The sequence below is a fragment of the Hyperolius riggenbachi genome, chromosome 3 (genome assembly GCF_040937935.1).
Source record: "Hyperolius riggenbachi isolate aHypRig1 chromosome 3, aHypRig1.pri, whole genome shotgun sequence".
Classification (NCBI taxonomy): domain Eukaryota; kingdom Metazoa; phylum Chordata; class Amphibia; order Anura; family Hyperoliidae; genus Hyperolius; species Hyperolius riggenbachi.
In genome coordinates, this window is record NC_090648.1 from 15,532,912 (window position 1) to 15,551,016 (window position 18,105).

Below are 18,105 nucleotides of genomic sequence, written 5' to 3' on the forward strand. Positions count from 1 at the left end.
ACGTGTATGGATGGACTGCACCTGGAGCCAGCAGAAGACAAGTGACGGCCACGGACAGGTAATGTATAGAGCACTGGGCACCGGAGGGCACGTGTATGGATGGACTGTGGCTGGAGCCAGTGGAAGACAAGTGGCGGCCACGGACAGGTAATGTATAGAGCACTGGGCACCGGAGGGCACGTGTATGGATGGACTGCACCTGGAGCCAGCAGAAGACAAGTGGCGGCCACGGACAGGTAATGTATAGAGCACTGGGCACCGGAGGGCACGTGTATGGATGGACTGCGCCTGGAGCCAGCAGAAGACAAGTGGCGGCCACGGACAGGTAATGTATAGAGCACTGGGCACCGGAGGGCACGTGTATGGATGGACTGCACCTGGAGCCAGCAGAAGACAAGTGGCGGCCACGGACAGGTAATGTATAGAGCACTGGGCACCGGAGGGCACGTTATGGATGGACTGTGGCTGGAGCCAGCGGAAGACAAGTGGCGGCCACGGACAGGTAATGTATAGAGCACTGGGCACCGGAGGGCACGTTATGGATGGACTGTGGCTGGAGCCAGCGGAAGACAAGTGGCGGCCACGGACAGGTAATGTATAGAGCACTGGGCACCGGAGGGCACGTGTATGGATGGACTGCGCCTGGAGCCAGCAGAAGACAAGTGGCGGCCACGGTCAGGTAATGAATAGAGCACTGGGCACCGGAGGGCACGTGTATGGATGGACTGCGCCTGGAGCCAGCAGAAGACAAGTGGCGGCCACGGTCAGGTAATGTATAGAGCACTGGGCACCGGAGGGCACGTGTATGGATGGACTGTGGCTGGAGCCAGTGGAAGACAAGTGGCGGCCACGGACAGGTAATGTATAGAGCACTGGGCACCGGAGGGCACGTGTATGGATGGACTGTGGCTGGAGCCAGTGGAAGACAAGTGGCGGCCACGGACAGGTAATGTATAGAGCACTGGGCACCGGAGGGCACGTGTATGGATGGACTGTGGCTGGAGCCAGTGGAAGACAAGTGGCGGCCACGGTCAGGTAATGTATAGAGCACTGGGCACCGGAGGGCACGTGTATGGATGGACTGTGGCTGGAGCCAGTGGAAGACAAGTGGCAGCCACGGACAGGTAATGTATAGAGCACTGGGCACCGGAGGGCACAGTGAACACTGGGAGGCCAGCGATCCGGCGGATGTGGTGTCACAAGGCCGATTCCAGATCAGTTTTAGCATGAAATTGGTCGGGAATCGGCCTGTGGTGTATGGGCAGCTGACAGATCTCTCTCTAATCAGATTGGATCACAGAGAGATTTGTCTCTTGGTGAAATCTGCCCATCATCACCTGATGTATGGCACCTTTAGTTGTGGAGCAGATTTGCCGACATCAAACCAACAAGCAGTGATTCATACCTTGAATAATACGTTCCTTCTTCAGGCTCCATACAGATCTGTACGGTTGTGAGTCAGTACTGTATCATGCATGAAGAGAAAATGCAACATTCTGAGAACTTGCACTAAACCATGTACAGGGGGAGGCTTACCACAGAGAGGGATCGATCCATTCCCTCAACACACCACACAGATTTTCAATAGATTTCAGCACTAGGCCTCATTTACACAGACCATTGAGCTGTGTGCTCAGCAAGCAGTTACCAGGCAGCAGCGAGCAGTTACCAGGCAGCAGTGACTCAGTGAGCAGTTACCAGGCTGCTGTGAGCAGTTACCAGGCTGCTGTGAGCAGTTACCAGGCAGCAGCAAGCAGTTACCAGGCAGCAGCAAGCAGTTGTTAGTTTGAGAGACATTTCACTGCCTATCAACAATCCGTGGAAAAGAGGCCTTACATCAGTTGAAAATATTTGCACTAGGTCCCCCCCGCCGGTGCTTCTTTCCCTATCTTCTCTCCACCGCCGGCGCTACTTCCTGTCCCACCTCTCCCGGCCATTAGCGACATATTCTTGACCAGCCGCAGATTGAGTGATTTCTTCCATCTGGTGTGATCGACCAAATTGATTGATTTTGGCCAAAAATAAGTAGATTTGTTTCTGATCAAATAAACAAATCGGCCGGATATCAATACAAGATCTGGCCAGTGTATGGCAATATTTTAAAGGTGTTACGTGAATCAACATTTGTTGGTTTGATGTCAGCTTATCTAAGTTATCATTTATTCCCATACTGGTAATAAAGTTTGGCTACATACTTTAAAGTGAACGTGAGGTGAGAGTGATATGGGGGCCGCCATATTTATTTCCTTTTAAACAATACTAGTGGCCTGGTAGCCCTACTGATCTATTTGGCTGCAGTCGTGTCTGAATCACACCAGAAACATAGATTAGTGTAGTGTGGCATGCAGCTAATCCAGTTACACTTCAGTCAGAGTTCCTGATCTGCTGCATGCATGTTCAGGGTCTCTGGCTAAAAGTATTAGAGGCCGAGGCTCAGCAGCACAGCCAGGCAACTGGTATTGCTTAAATGACGACTGAAGTGAGAAGAATATGGAGACTGCCAGATATATTTCTTTTTAAAGAATACCAGTTGCCTGGCAGCCCTGCTGATCTATTTGGCTGCAGTAGTGTCTCTGAATCACACCAGAAACAAGCATGCAGCTAATCTTGTTAGATCTGACAATGTCAAACACCTGATCTGCTGCATGCTTGTTCAAGGGCTATAGCTAAAAGTATAGAGGCAGAGAATCCGCAGCATAACCAGGCAACTGGTATTATTTAAAATGAAATAAATATGCTGCCTCCATATCACGCTCACCTCGGGTTTACTTTAACCACTTGCTGACCAGGGCTTTCTGCACTGATCGGTGCTGCGTGGGCTCTCCAGCCCGCAGCACCGATCAGGAGTGAGCCAGGGCGATCAGACTACCCCCTTTTTTTCCCCACTAGGGGGATGTCCTGCTGGGGGGGTCTGATCGCCGCCGGCTGCAGTTGCTTAGCGGGGGGGGCTCTTCAAAGCCCCCCTCCGCAGCGTTCTCCGCCGTCTCTCCCACTCCCTCCCTCTCCCTCCCCCTGTGAGCTGCGCAGGACGGATTTCCGTCCTGCGCATTGAAGGATAGGCTTCAGCCTATCATATGCCGGCGATCCCCGGCCAATCAGAGGCCGGGGATCGCCGATCTGCCTTACGGCGCTGCTGCACAGCAGCGCCGTATGATGTAAACAGCGGGGATTTCTTCCCCGCCTGTTTACATTTTGCCGGCGAGCCGCGATCGGCAGCTCTCCGGCTGTTCACGGAGACACCCTCTGCGAACTGACATGGAAAGGCCGCTCTATCGAGCGGCCATTTCCATGGTAACCCGCAGACGACCAGTTTACGCCAATCGGCGTTAGCTGGTCGTCAAGAGGTTAAGTCTCATGCACACGCATAGTGCACAACCATCTACACGACAAGCCATTTACATGACAAGTAAGTACACACACGCCAACCAGCTAAACAGCCAACTCACTTAAAGGACCACTGTCATGAAAAAAGTAGGCAGTTAAAAATCTGACAGAACCAACAGCTTTTCCTGAACAGCAGTTTAACTGCCAAAATAGTAAGGTACCAGCCAGCCTCCCTACTCACTTGCACACTATTTTGTCAGTTAAGGTTCCCATAGACCTAACGATTCTGGGAAGATTCGACAAAGAGACAAATTTATCTCTAATCGATTAGAGATAAATTTGTCTTTTTGTTGATTCTGCCCACATATACTACAGGCCGATTCCCGTCAGATTTCATCATGCAATCTTCAGGGAATCAGCACCGCCCCTGCTCACCATGTATAAATGTGCCCGGTGTGTGCATTTATACGTTACCTGTCCTGTAGCAGCCTCCGTGCAGTGTCCGTAACCTCTGGGCAGCTCTCAGTACACGCTACTGGCGCATAGTGTATGACGTCACAGTGTATGCGCCAGTAGCGTGGACAGAGAGCTGCTACAGGACAGGTAACGTATAAATGCACACACCGGGCACATTTATACATTGCGTGGGTTTCGTCGCCTCGCTGGTTCCAAATCGGCCCCCGTACCGCCGCACACCCGACCGACCAACTTCGGCACGACATCTTGCGGCATGCGCAAATCGACCATGCGACCAATTTCCGTTGCGAAATTGGTTGCTTTGTCGATCAGGCATGCACTTGACAGCACCAATTTTCATCCAATTCGATTATAATAATCGAATTGGATGGTCGATTGGCTGCCAAGTCGTCTGAGGTATGGCCACCTTTAGACTTTGCAACTGCTGTTCAGGAAATGCTGTTGAAAACAAAGAAAAACCTGAGAATCCCCGATGAGGAAATGGGCTGGCCCAAAATCTGTTGGTTCTGTCAGATTTTAACTGCCTACTTTTATTTGCGGTGGTGGTCCTTTAAATACTATGTGAAATGACAAACTGCACAACATGACCGCATGCAAAAACAGCAAAGTTGTTCAAACGACTTGTACACACGTTCCAACCTGCCTGATAGTTGGTCAGATTGATCCGCCGGTTGGATCTGGCAGTCTGCCTGTTGTCAGTTGGTCATCTGGCTGTTGGTCAGCCGCACACATGTCCAACTATCTTCCAACAGACAAGTTTAGATGACAGATGTGCAGATTGTTGGGAAGTGTGTACGAGCCGTTAGTGGGGTGGTAAGGTGCCCATACACTCGTCAGATTGGCAGCAGATAGATAAGAAATGCATCTGATGATCTATCTGATGCGTTTTTAGAACATTTTTTACCAGGATAGAATTCCAATAGATTTCAGTTTGAAATCTATTGAAATTCGATCTGATGGCATTTTTTTGCCATCAGATTTCCATTAAGGCCAATGCAAACTGATAAGCAATCTCATCAGATCGACCTACATTTTTCACCCTGCAAGTTCGATGGAAATCCATCGAAATCGATCGAAATCGGCCGTCGATCGGTCGATTGGCCAACCGATTTGCAATCGGGATCGATCGGTCGGCCAGAAAATCGGCTGAGTGTATGGGCTGCTGTAGACAAGGAAGCGGGCTGATCTGAATGTGTATTCTTTCTTTTGTGTTGTGGACTGTTGTATTTGTGGATTAAGTCCCACCTGTGTTTATGTGACACGGATGGCTGATAAAAGGGAAGAGAGAACAGCGAGGGGTTTCTGATAATCATATTCTAGTTCCCGAGACTTCTGGACACGTCCGCATTTTATCAGAACTGTAACAAACACCGTCTGTCCCACTAAGGAATTACGGGATCTTCTTAATCCTATGCTAATAAAGTGTTATGTTTGCCAATGGCACTCACTAATAGAATACTTAAAAGCGGACCTGAACTCAGAACTTCCTCTCTGCTCTTAAAGATACACAACAGCATAAAAACATTTTTTTGTTACAGGTGATATAAAACCTGCAATAAATCTGCAGTGTGTTTACTTCCTGCTTTCATGGAAGCAGACATAGGGTTAACATCCTGTGTTTATAAATGAGCTGCTCTGCCGTGGCAGTCAGCTGACACAGCTGAGAGGTCAACTTCCAGTTGTGGTTAGTCACAGATGAGGGGGGATAAGACAGGCTAAACTCTCAGGGTGCATTTCTCTGTTTTCCTTCTGTCCTGTACAAGAGTTCAGGTCCGTTTGAAAAGTGCTTATTTTTTTTTACAATATTCATTAATAAATTACCGGTATGTAGTCAGTGTTTGCCTGTTGTAAAACTTTCCTCACCCCGATTTACATTCTGAAATATATCACAGGTGGTGACATTTTTAGTCCTGTCAGGTGCAGCTCTGCAGAATGTTTGTTTAATGAGCGTTCTAAAGCCAGTAGAAAATATACCTGGATTCCCAGAATGCTCTGGGGAGTAGAATTCAACATAGCTAAAAACAGTATAGGCAGGGGCGTCTCACCCACCAGGCAAGTATAGGCGGTTGCCTGGGGCGCCATGAGGTGGTGAGGCGCCATGAGGTGGTGAGGCGCATTCCCCCGCCGCTGCTACCGTGACCATGTTTTTTTTTTTTATATATTATATTACCTCCCGACTCAGTCCCCGGTGCTCGGCACGCTACCATGTGCTCAGCAGTGCCTCCACCTCCACTTCTCCCCAGCCAATAGAGCAATCAATACTGCTCTTCTCTGCCAGGCTCCTTCTTTAAAGCCGTGCCCCTTCTTCTCAGTAGCCACACAGGTAAAGTGTTTACCTCGTGTGGCCCAGCCTTTAACTCCGCCCCACGCCAGTCAAACCAGGAGCCAGCGGCCAGCCAGCTTATGCCCCCGACAGTCTGACCCCCCACCTGTGTCACTGGCTGCACACAGACACTGGAGCGAGACAGCCAGGGGACAGATGCAGTCACAGAGAGAAGAATGTGATGTGTCCGTGTTGGAGCCCTGCCCCCGCACAAGACAGCAACACAGCCCGGGAGAAGGGAAGTTTCTGCTCCAGAGTAGTGATGGGAATTCCTGCTCTTTTCAGAGAATCGGCTCTTCTGAATTGGCTCCCATTAAAGAGCCGGCTCTTACGGCTCTGAATCGGCTCTTCATTAAATATCACTAAACACCACTCAGAATCGGAGTAAAAGCCCCGGCCCCGTCTCCATGACAATTCCAGACTGCTTCTCTGACTGGGGCAATCCTTCCTGCTACTGCTCTGCTCCGCCCCATACACTCCTACAAGCTGCAAGAGGAGGACTACATCTCCCAAAATGCCTCAGCGCCCTTTATTGCAGAGCAAAGCAGAGCTCTGTGGGGCGGCTGAGGCATCGGCTCTTTTAAAACTGAGAACCGGCTCTTGTCGTTCGCAGCTGCTAGAATGTGCCCTGCTCTTTTGATACTAGAGGTTTTTTTGAAAGCTGGTTAGGCTGTAGGCTGGTAAAGCTGTAAACCTGTGCTTTAGTGCTGTGCTGTCTCTCCCTCTCCCCTCTCTGTTCCTCTGCCCCCTCTTCCATCTTATGCTGTCTCTACCCCTCTCTGTTTCTCGGCACCCTCTTCCATCTTATGCTGTCTATCCCTCCCCCTCTCTGTTCCTCTACCCCCCTCTTACATCTTATGCTGCCTCTCCCTCTCTACTCTTTCCCTCTGCTCGGATTACGTGTATTTTCTGGTGAAACACTTCCACATTACGATTATTTTCTGACAACGCTGCCCCATTACGATTATTTTCGGGTGAAACGCTGCTGCCCTATGATTAATTTCTGGTGAAATGCTGCTGCAATAAGTGTATTTTCTGGTGAAACACTGCCACATTACGATTATTTTCTGGTGAATTACGATTCTGAATTACGATAATTACTATTATTTTCTGATGAAACACTGCCGCATTATGATTATTTTCTGGTGAAACAATGCTGCATTATGATTATTTTCCTGGGGGGGAGGGGCTTGGGGGGCGCCACAGGTTTTCTCGCCTGGAGTGACAAAATGACTAGAGGCACCCCTGAGTATAGGCTAAGCCTTGAAAGGACAGAGCTACACACCAATATACAGCAATATATAGATATAGGAAACAGGCCCGGATTTACCTCACAGGAGCCTATAGGCACAGATGTTCTGGCACCCTAGACTCCGCCCTCTTACTTCCCTTGCCCATCGTAGGTAGCTACAGGTGCCCCTTAGTATTAGGTAGCCAGAGGTATCTTCAGTATTAACTAGACAAGACAAATAACATTTATATCGCGTTTTTCTCCTGGCGGACTCAAAGCGCCAGAGCTGCAGCCACTAGGGTGTGCTCTATAGGCAGTAGCAGTGTTAGAGAGACTTGCCTAAGGTCTCCTACTGAATAGGTGCTGGCTTAATGAGCAGACAGAGCCGCGATTTGAACCCAGGTCTCCTGTGTCAGAGGCAGAGCCCTTAACCATTACACCATCCAGCCAACTACATGTGCTCCCAAGTATTAGGTAGGTAGAGGTGCCCCCAGGTGAAGGGAGATCTCGTCAGTGGAATAGTGAGAGCTGGGGGAGTAACCTCTCAATTACACTCTGCTTGGGACTCTGCATAGTGCAGGGGGGAGGGAGGCACTCGGGGAAGGGAGTAAGACACCTTTCCATCATCAGACACTCTTAGGCACGTGCCTACATTGCCTTATGGTAAATCCGGCCCTGATAGTGTGTGTTTCTGATGCTGAAAGTAGGATAATTACCATAAAAGTTATCCTGAATATTTTACTGCATTCTGCTACTTGTCACTACAGGGCCTCCTTATGTACCAGAGACGGTGATAGCTAAAGGTTTGTTACTTACCCGGGACTTCTTCCAGCTCCATAAGCACGTGTGAGACCCTCGCCGTCCTCCTGCGGTCTGCCAATCAGCCGCGATCAGCCCCAGGGGTGTACTCGACTGGACTCAGCCCAGACTGGATCCGACTGAAGCAATTACCGGGGCTGATCGCGGCTGAACGGCGTCCGCGGGAGGACCGCGAGGGAAACGTTAGCTATCGCCGTCTCTGGTACACTTTAATCAGGAAGTTATAAAATATCAGAAAGGAAAATCTGAGAATTGGATAAAGCTTTACTGGTTGGATGAATAAGTGTTTTTTTTTTTTTTTTTTTAATATGGCAATCAGTAAAGATAAGGGGATAAAAGGACTTCATTATCGGCCATTGAGCCTGCTTGCATGCAGAAGTAATGCAAATTGTATTCAGCTTGGAATTCGGGCCTATCAGAAGTAACAGGATGTGATTCCTCTGAGTGTAGTTACTGGGTTACAGCAGCAGCGATCTGAAGCTGAACGATGTTTAGATAGCTTTCCGTTACAGAACAGGTTGTATGGTCACGGTATGGACTTTGTACGCACATCCAATTCTGATTGGCCAATGCTGGAACATTTTACCACCTTCATGTAGTATGAGAGCTTTATTCAAAATCTGTTGGCTCTCATATTACATGAAAGAGGCAAAACTGGACAGTAAATCAGTGAATTTTTTGAAACCTCTAAAAGCTCTTCCCAATGTAATGCTATGGTTTTTTTTACAAAACCTCATCTCTCCAGTGTGCACAGCAGACACATAGGATAACATTAGCAGCAGATTTAAAAACTCAAAACGCTCAGAAAAACTCCTCTGGTGTGCACCAGGCCTGACATAGAATTCTATCTGGTTGCCCTTCCCTAGTGAGGACATTGTGAAAGTCCCATCCCCCCCTCCCTGGAAGCTGTGGTGTAACTGTGTGTGGCGCAGCAGACGGATAAACCTTATACACTGTCTGAGAAGCACTTCCTGGAATGCCGGGTACTGAAGATTGGCTTCTGCTTGGCATCACTTTTTACCTTCTTTCCCCTATATGCTGTAATAAATCCCTAGTTCACGCCATCATCACATCACGGCTGGACTGTTACAATGGCCTTTATGCAGGGCTTCCAAATAAAGACCTACTCCACCTGCAACTAGTACAGAATGCTGCCGCCTGCCGCAAGACTGCTAATAAGCCAACCTGCCATTGCCACATGACCCCAACCCCCCATTGCCACATAATACCAACCCCGCCATTGCCACATGACGCCAACCCCGCCATTGCCACATGACACCAACCCCGCCATTGCCACATGACGCCAACCCAGCCATTGCCACATGACACCAACCCAGCCATTGCCACATGACACTAACCCCGCCATTGCCACATAACACCAACCCCGCCATTGCCACATGACGCCAACCCAGCCATTGCCACATGACACCAACCCAGCCATTGCCACATGACACTAACCCCGCCATTGCCACATAACACCAACCCAGCCATTGCCACCCCTCATTGCCACATAATACCAACCCCCCCAGTGCCACATGATGCCAACCCCGCCATTGCCACATGACGCCAACCCCGCCATTGCCACATGACGCCAACCCCGCCATTGCCACATGACACCAACCCCGCCATTGCCACATGACACCAACCCAGCCATTGCCACATGACACCAACCCCGCCATTGCCACATGACACTAACCCCGCCATTGCCACATGACCCCAACCCCCCCATTGCCACATAACACCAACCCCCCCATTGCCACATGACACCAACCTCGCCATTGCCACATGACACCAACCCCTCCATTGTCACATGACGCCAACCCCGCCATTGCCACATGACGCCAACCCCGCCATTGCCACATGACACCAACCCCGCCATTGCCACATGACGCCAACCCAGCCATTGCCACATGGCACCAACCCAGCCATTGCCACATGACGCCAACCCAGCCATTGCCACATGGCGCCAACCCAGCCATTGCCACATGACGCCAACCCAACCTTTGCCACATGACACCAACCCAGCCAATTGCCACATGACGCCAACCCCACCATTGCCACATGACGCCAACCCCGCCATTTCCACATGACGCCAACCCCGCCATTTCCACATGACGCTAAACCCGCCATTGCCACATGACGCTAACCCCGCCATTGCCACATGACGCTAACCCGCCATTGCCACATGACACCAACCCAGCCATTGCCACATGACACCAACCCAGCCATTGCCACATGACACCAACCCAGCCATTGCCACATGACACCAACCCCGCCATTGCCACATGACACCAACCCAGCCATTGCCACATGACACCAACCCAGCCATTGCCACATGACACCAACCCAGCCATTGCCACATGACACCAACCCAGCCATTGCCACATGACACCAACCCAGCCATTGCCACATGACGCCAACCCAGCCATTGCCACATGACGCCAACCCTGCCATTTCCACATGACACCAACCCAGCCATTGCCACATGACACCAACCCAGCCATTGCCACATGACACCAACCCCGCCATTGCCACATGACACCAACCCCGCCATTGCCACATGACGCCAACCCCGCCATTGCCACATGACGCCAACCCCGCCATTGCCACATGACGCCAACCCCGCCATTGCCACATGACGCCAACCCCGCCATTGCCACATGGCGCCAACCCAGCCATTGCCACATGACGCCAACCCAGCCATTGCCACATGACGCCAACCCAGCCATTGCCACATGACGCCAACCCAACCTTTGCCACATGACACCAACCCAGCCAATTGCCACATGACGCCAACCCCGCCATTGCCACATGACGCCAACCCCGCCATTGCCACATGACGCCAACCCCGCCATTGCCACATGACGCCAACCCCGCCATTGCCACATGACGCCAACCCCGCCATTGCCACATGACGCCAACCCCGCCATTGCCACATGACGCCAACCCCGCCATTGCCACATGACGCCAACCCCGCCATTGCCACATGACGCTAACCCCGCCATTGCCACATGACGCTAACCCCACCATTGCCACATGACACCAACCCGCCATTGCCACATGACACCAACTTAGCCATTGCCACATGACACCAACCCAGCCATTGCCACATGACACCAACCCAGCCATTGCCACATGACACCAACCCAGCCATTGCCACATGACACCAACCCCGCCATTGCCACATGACACCAACCCAGCCATTGCCACATGACACCAACCCAGCCATTGCCACATGACACCAACCCCGCCATTGCCACATGACACCAACCCCGCCATTGCCACATGACACCAACCCCGCCATTGCCAGACGACACCAACCCAGCCATTGCCAGACGACACCAACCCAGCCATTGCCACACGACACCAACCCCGCCATTGCCACATGACACCAACCTCGCCATTGCCACACGACACCAACCCCGCCATTGCCACACGACGCCAACCCCGCCATTGCCACATGACGCCAACCCCGCCATTGCCACATGCCAACCCAGCCATTGCCACATGACACCAACCCAGCCATTGCACATGACGCCAACCCAGCCATTGCCACATGACGCCAACCCAGCCATTGCCACATGACGCCAACCCAGCCATTGCCACATGACGCCAACCCAGCCATTGCCACACGACGCCAACCCAGCCATTGCCACACGACGCCAACCCCGTCATTGCCACACGACGCCAACCCCGCCATTGCCACACGACGCCAACCCCGCCATTGCCACACGACGCCAACCCCGCCATTGCCACACGACGCCAACCCCGCCATTGCCACACGACGCCAACCCCGCCATTGCCACACGACGCCAACCCCGCCATTGCCACATGGCGCCAACCCAGCCATTGCCACATGACGCCAACCCAGCCATTGCCACATGACGCCAACCCAGCCATTGCCACATGACGCCAACCCAACCTTTGCCACATGACACCAACCCAGCCAATTGCCACATGACGCCAACCCCGCCATTGCCACATGACGCCAACCCCGCCATTGCCACATGACGCCAACCCCGCCATTGCCACATGACGCCAACCCCGCCATTGCCACATGACGCCAACCCCGCCATTGCCACATGACGCCAACCCCGCCATTTCCACATGACGCCAACCCCGCCATTGCCACATGACGCTAACCCCGCCATTGCCACATGACGCTAACCCCACCATTGCCACATGACACCAACCCGCCATTGCCACATGACACCAACTTAGCCATTGCCACATGACACCAACCCAGCCATTGCCACATGACACCAACCCAGCCATTGCCACATGACACCAACCCAGCCATTGCCACATGACACCAACCCCGCCATTGCCACATGACACCAACCCAGCCATTGCCACATGACACCAACCCAGCCATTGCCACATGACACCAACCCCGCCATTGCCACATGACACCAACCCCGCCATTGCCAGACGACACCAACCCCGCCATTGCCAGACGACACCAACCCAGCCATTGCCAGACGACACCAACCCAGCCATTGCCACACGACACCAACCCCGCCATTGCCACATGACACCAACCTCGCCATTGCCACACGACACCAACCCTGCCATTGCCACACGACGCCAACCCCGCCATTGCCACATGACGCCAACCCCGCCATTGCCACATGCCAACCCAGCCATTGCCACATGACACCAACCCAGCCATTGCACATGACGCCAACCCAGCCATTGCCACATGACGCCAACCCAGCCATTGCCACATGACGCCAACCCAGCCATTGCCACACGACGCCAACCCAGCCATTGCCACACGACGCCAACCCAGCCATTGCCACACGACGCCAACCCCGTCATTGCCACACGACGCCAACCCCGCCATTGCCACACGACGCCAACCCCGCCATTGCCACACGACGCCAACCCCGCCATTGCCACACGACGCCAACCCCGCCATTGCCACACGACGCCAACCCCGCCATTGCCACACGACGCCAACCCCGCCATTGCCACACGACGCCAACCCCGCCATTGCCACATGACACCAACCCAGCCATTGCCACATGACGCCAACCCTGCCATTTCCACATGACGCCAACCCTGCCATTTCCACATGACGCCAACCCAGCCATTGCCACACGAAACCAACCCCGCCATTGCCACACGACACCAACCCCGCCATTGCCACACGACACCAACCCCGCCATTGCCACACGACACCAACCCAGCCATTGCCACACGACACCAACCCTTTGCTCAATACACTGGCTACCCATCAAATAGAGAGTCCATTTCCCACGTAGTATGCTATTACTTTCTACACAATCTAGGCCCGCGATACCTGAAGGGTTAGTTACATCTGTCACACCTCCCACTATCTCACATCAACTGGATGTAATAATTTCATCAAACACTGACTAAATAATCTATAAATAAATATTGTAAATAATAATTGTATTCACTGTTATTGTCACTACAGTTCCTCTGATGATCAGAGGGCGAGGAGGACAGGACACAAGGGTAGAGTAGGACTTACCTTGGTTCTAACCTGCTTCACCTGGACACTATAGCAGCTACTATGGCTGTTACTTATAGTAGAAAGCCAGTACTTACTACTTCATCAGCACAGGCTGCCCCCGCTAACAGTCTTGGTGAGCTGCAGGCGTTTGGCTGAACTGAAAGCGGACCTGAAGATAGCTTAAAGGACACCCGAGGCGTAACTAAACTGATTAGATAAACAATAGTATCTATCGTCCTTCTCCTAAAAATAACTTTTTTAGCTATACCACAGTTTCATTTTAGATTTAAATCTAGTTTGGTTTCACTGTCTCTGCTCAATTATACCTTCATTGAAGAATGCCAGAGCTCAAATCTATGAATTATGGACCCTTTTTATCTCTTTCCTGCTCTCAGAAGCCATTTACTGACAGGAAAGTGTATTATGGCTGTAATTACTTATCAGTGAGGGTTGTGCTATAGTCTGACCCAGTCCCGACCCGGACAGAAACTGTCACTTACATACCTGATTTTTAACTCTTTTAGGTAGAGAAAGAAAAAAAAAAGGAACACAGCCTAGTTATAAGTGTGCCTGGCACTGTACATACACATGTCTATCTCATCATGTCACATGTCACTTCGGGTATCCTTTAAAAAAAGAGTTTCACTTACCTGGGGCTTCTGCAGCCGACCTGTGCCCACGCATACCTGAAATGATCCTCTGGTCCCCAGCCGCGGAGCATTTCCTCCTTCGCCAGTCGCTGTCCAATGCGCCTGGGCGGCCCTGACCATGAGCATCCTTGTTCGCGCTCCCATCTCCAGGTGAGTCCTGCGCAGTGGACATCGACTTCTAAGTCGATGAAAGAGAAAGTGAGCCATGTTGGGGGACCGAAGGATTGTTCCGGTATGACTTAAGCAGGGGAAGGGGCCTTTGACACCATTTGTCATCAGTTTGTACTGCTGCTTTGTTTGGTTTACCTAGTCATCATTAGAGACGGTACATACAACTTTAGTCTGGCATTTACACAGTTAACATCTCCATAATGGTGTCAGTTAGCCAGACTGTTACATCTTATTTGTCTTTGGATGCGGAATGAGCTGGATAAATGAGAATGTTGTTGGGGTGGAGGAAGTGTGCGTTGCGCTCTAATCCTGTGTTTTCTCTCCCGCAGAGTCGTCGTGCTCAGAGAACTCTGTCTTCAAGTAAGTGGGCACCCAGCGCTTCCAATTAACACACCCCTTGTTATTACTGCCCTCCGTCTTGTCATTCAGAACTCCCCCACACTGTGTGTTTATGTGGTTAACTTTCTGCTTCTTCATATCTTCCAGAACGCAGACGATCAAGAGCCCCAAGGCCATAGACTGGGAGTCGCATCTCCGAGATGGTGAGTGGCCCAGTCACATGACTATCTCAGCCTGTAGAGAACCCATGCACATGACCTGCTCAGGCTGTACAGGACCCAGTCACATGACCTGCTCAGCCTGTAGAGAACCCAGTCACATGGCGATCTCAGCCTGTAGAGAACCCAGTCACATGACCTGCTCAGGCTGTATGGAACCCAGTCCCATGGCGATCTCAGCCTGTAAAGAACTCAGTCTCATGACCTGCTCAGGCTGTACAGAACCCAGATGACTATCTCAGCCTGTACGGAACCCAGTCACATGACCTCAGGCTGTACGGAACCCAGTCACATGACCTCCTCAGGCTGTACAGAACCCAGTCACATGACTATCCCAGCCTGTACGGAACCCAGACATATGACGACCTCAGCCTGTAGAGAACTCAGTCACATGACCTCCTCAGGCTGTACAGAACCCAGTCACATGACTATCCCAGCCTGTATGGAACCCAGTCACATGACTACCTCAGCCTGTAGAGAACTCAGTCACATGACCTCAGGCTGTACGGAACCCAGTCACATGACTACCTCAGCCTGTAGAGAACTCAGTCACATGACCTCCTCAGGCTGTACAGAACCCAGTCACATGACTATCCCAGCCTGTACGGAACCCAGACATATGACGACCTCAGCCTGTAGAGAACTCGGTCACATTATAACCAGGTTCCAGTGGCAAAGCAGAATCTCATAACCTCCAGGGACAGCCAGTATAAGGAGGAGGGAACAGCTTTGTCATGGTATCACCTTGGCCTGATGGTAAACAGGCTTTTAGTAGTCTGCCGATATGCTCTGCTAATGGTCCAGTCAGATGACAATCTGTGGCATACAATGTGATGCCCCAATTCTAGTACCCTAGGGTCGGTGCCACTGGCCCCTCATGGTGGGTCTTCTCATACCACAGAGTTTTTCAGGAGAAGATGACACTAGGTTGGTGGGATATAATAACTAGATTATAACACGAGGTCAGTCTGCTGTGTTACCTTATTCTCCATCTCACCCCATCTTGTCTCACCACCCAGAGCCGCTCTACCAGACGTATCGCCAGTCCGTCATCAACAAGGAGATCCGGAGGCAGACGGTTGCACGCAACAGCAGCTTCACCAGCTATGATTCCTCCCATGAGAGTCCGCCGTCCTGTGGCGGGTCCCCGAAGCAGGGTCGCAGGTCAACATTACCTCACAACACCCTGTGGCAGGAGTTGCCCTCCGTCATTGACAGCGGCGTGCTGGAGACCATGACCAACGAGGAGAAGAAGATGCAGGAGGTAAGCGACACTGGAAGTCCACGTGGTCTTCCATGATGTCCTCTCATCATTGTGTATGGCCTTCATCGTGTTATTTCTTCAGGTTAACTCTAACACATGGAAGCAACAGCTGGTCATATCCTTCCATCATTCTGTACGGCAGAAACGTTGGCTATATTGTTCAGTTGTCACACAGTGTTAGTAACAGTTCTTCCTCCTTTTTCTTTAATTAAATGTGACAGCTGGCCGTGTTGACATGATGTAAAGATAACTCTACCTTAAGGGGCCATACATCTAGCAGTGATGGGCAGATTCGACCAAGAGACAAATCTCTCTCTGACCGAATCTGATTAGAGAGAGAACTGTTGGTTGCCCATAGATTACAGGCCAATTCCTGACCGATTTCATGCTAAAATTAATCGGGAATCAGCCTTGTGACGCCACATTCGCCACCTTCTCCAGTGACACATGCGGCCATGTTACTCCAGCAACCACATGGGACACATGTATGTGGATTGTGGACAGAGCCATGAGCCAGTGGGGGGGGGGGGGGGGGGGCGCGGGCAGGCAACGTTTCCTGCACGGGGGGAGGGGGGGCATGTTAGCTCGTCCCGATATCGCTTGCCATTACCGCTGCGCTCTAGATCAACCATGTTGTCCCAACATCTTGCAGCAGAGTTTTAGATCCTGCATGTTCTGGCAAGCAGATGCAATATGCAAACGCTATGCCAATTTTATTGGTCAATAGACACGAGGCAACCAGTAGATAAGTCAGGTGATGCCTGCTCTGAGCACACACCTCTTTTTTTCTTTGTAGTGTGTCTTGCAGCATGTCGGGTCGATACATGCAACCAATTGTGTCCCAAAATTGGTTGCTCCTCGGTCAGACATGATCTTGGCGGCACCTGAGTTGCATCCAATTCAATAATAATTATCGAATCGGATGGTTGATTGGCAGCCAAGTTGGTAGATGTATGGCCACCATTAGCCAACCATGCCGGTGGCTTCCTGTTTATGTCGCTAGCGGTTGGCCATGCTCTTTGCGCATTATATATATATATATATCTCGCAGTCGGCCATTGGGGTGGTCTTCGGAATTCCGACGCAGAATGCGGTATTTGGAATGCTGATGGGGGCTTTGCAATTAACCAGGGAAGTCAGCGGTATTGTCTGTAATGTAATGGCAGAAATTCCACTGGAGTTCCATTAGAACACCGATCGGAAAGCAGAGTTACTGGGCGGGATTCAGAATTTGACCTTTCCAACCATCCCTATCAGCCATGTTGATCCCTCGTTATATGTGGTTTAGTAGCCAGTCGTGTTGTTTGTTCTTTACTTAAATTAGTAGTCATCCATTTTGTTTCTCATGCTGGTAGTAACTGCCGCTCATGTTGTCCTCTGTGTCCGCAGAGCATGTTCGAGGTACTGACCTCGGAAGCCTCGTACCTCCGCTCTCTGAACGTCCTGACCGAGCACTTCCTGGGGTGTCGCGATCTGCAGGAAACGCTGATCATCCGAGAGAAGAAAATCCTTTTCTCCAACATCCTGAAAGTGAAGGAGGTCAGCGAGAGGTAATGTCCGCTGTGCATGCTGATAGTAAGTGACACCTGTCTGCAGTGCATGCTGATAGTGAGTGACGCCTGTCTGCAGTACATGCTGATAGTGAGTGACGCCTGTCTGCAGTGCATGCTGATAGGGAGGGACTCCTGTCCGCACTACATGCTGATAGTGAATGACGCCTGTCTGCAGTGCATGCTGATAGGGAGTGTCTCCTGTCCGCAGTGCATGCTGATAGTGAGTGACGCCTGTCTGCAGTGCATGCTGATAG

At 51.4% G+C, this 18,105-nt stretch overlaps 1 protein-coding gene across 3 annotated transcripts in view; it reads left to right on the forward strand.

Moving 5' to 3' along the window:
• Window positions 1-18,105, forward strand: part of LOC137562503 (ephexin-1-like) — a 120,791-nt gene that overhangs the window by 62,434 nt on the left and 40,252 nt on the right. For all 3 annotated transcript variants that reach the window (XM_068273900.1, XM_068273901.1, XM_068273902.1), the window contains 4 exons: window positions 14,807-14,837; window positions 14,964-15,019; window positions 16,054-16,298; window positions 17,688-17,848. In XM_068273900.1, coding sequence (XP_068130001.1) covers window positions 14,807-14,837; window positions 14,964-15,019; window positions 16,054-16,298; window positions 17,688-17,848 — 493 coding nt within the window. The remainder of the gene's footprint in view (window positions 1-14,806; window positions 14,838-14,963; window positions 15,020-16,053; window positions 16,299-17,687; window positions 17,849-18,105) is intronic.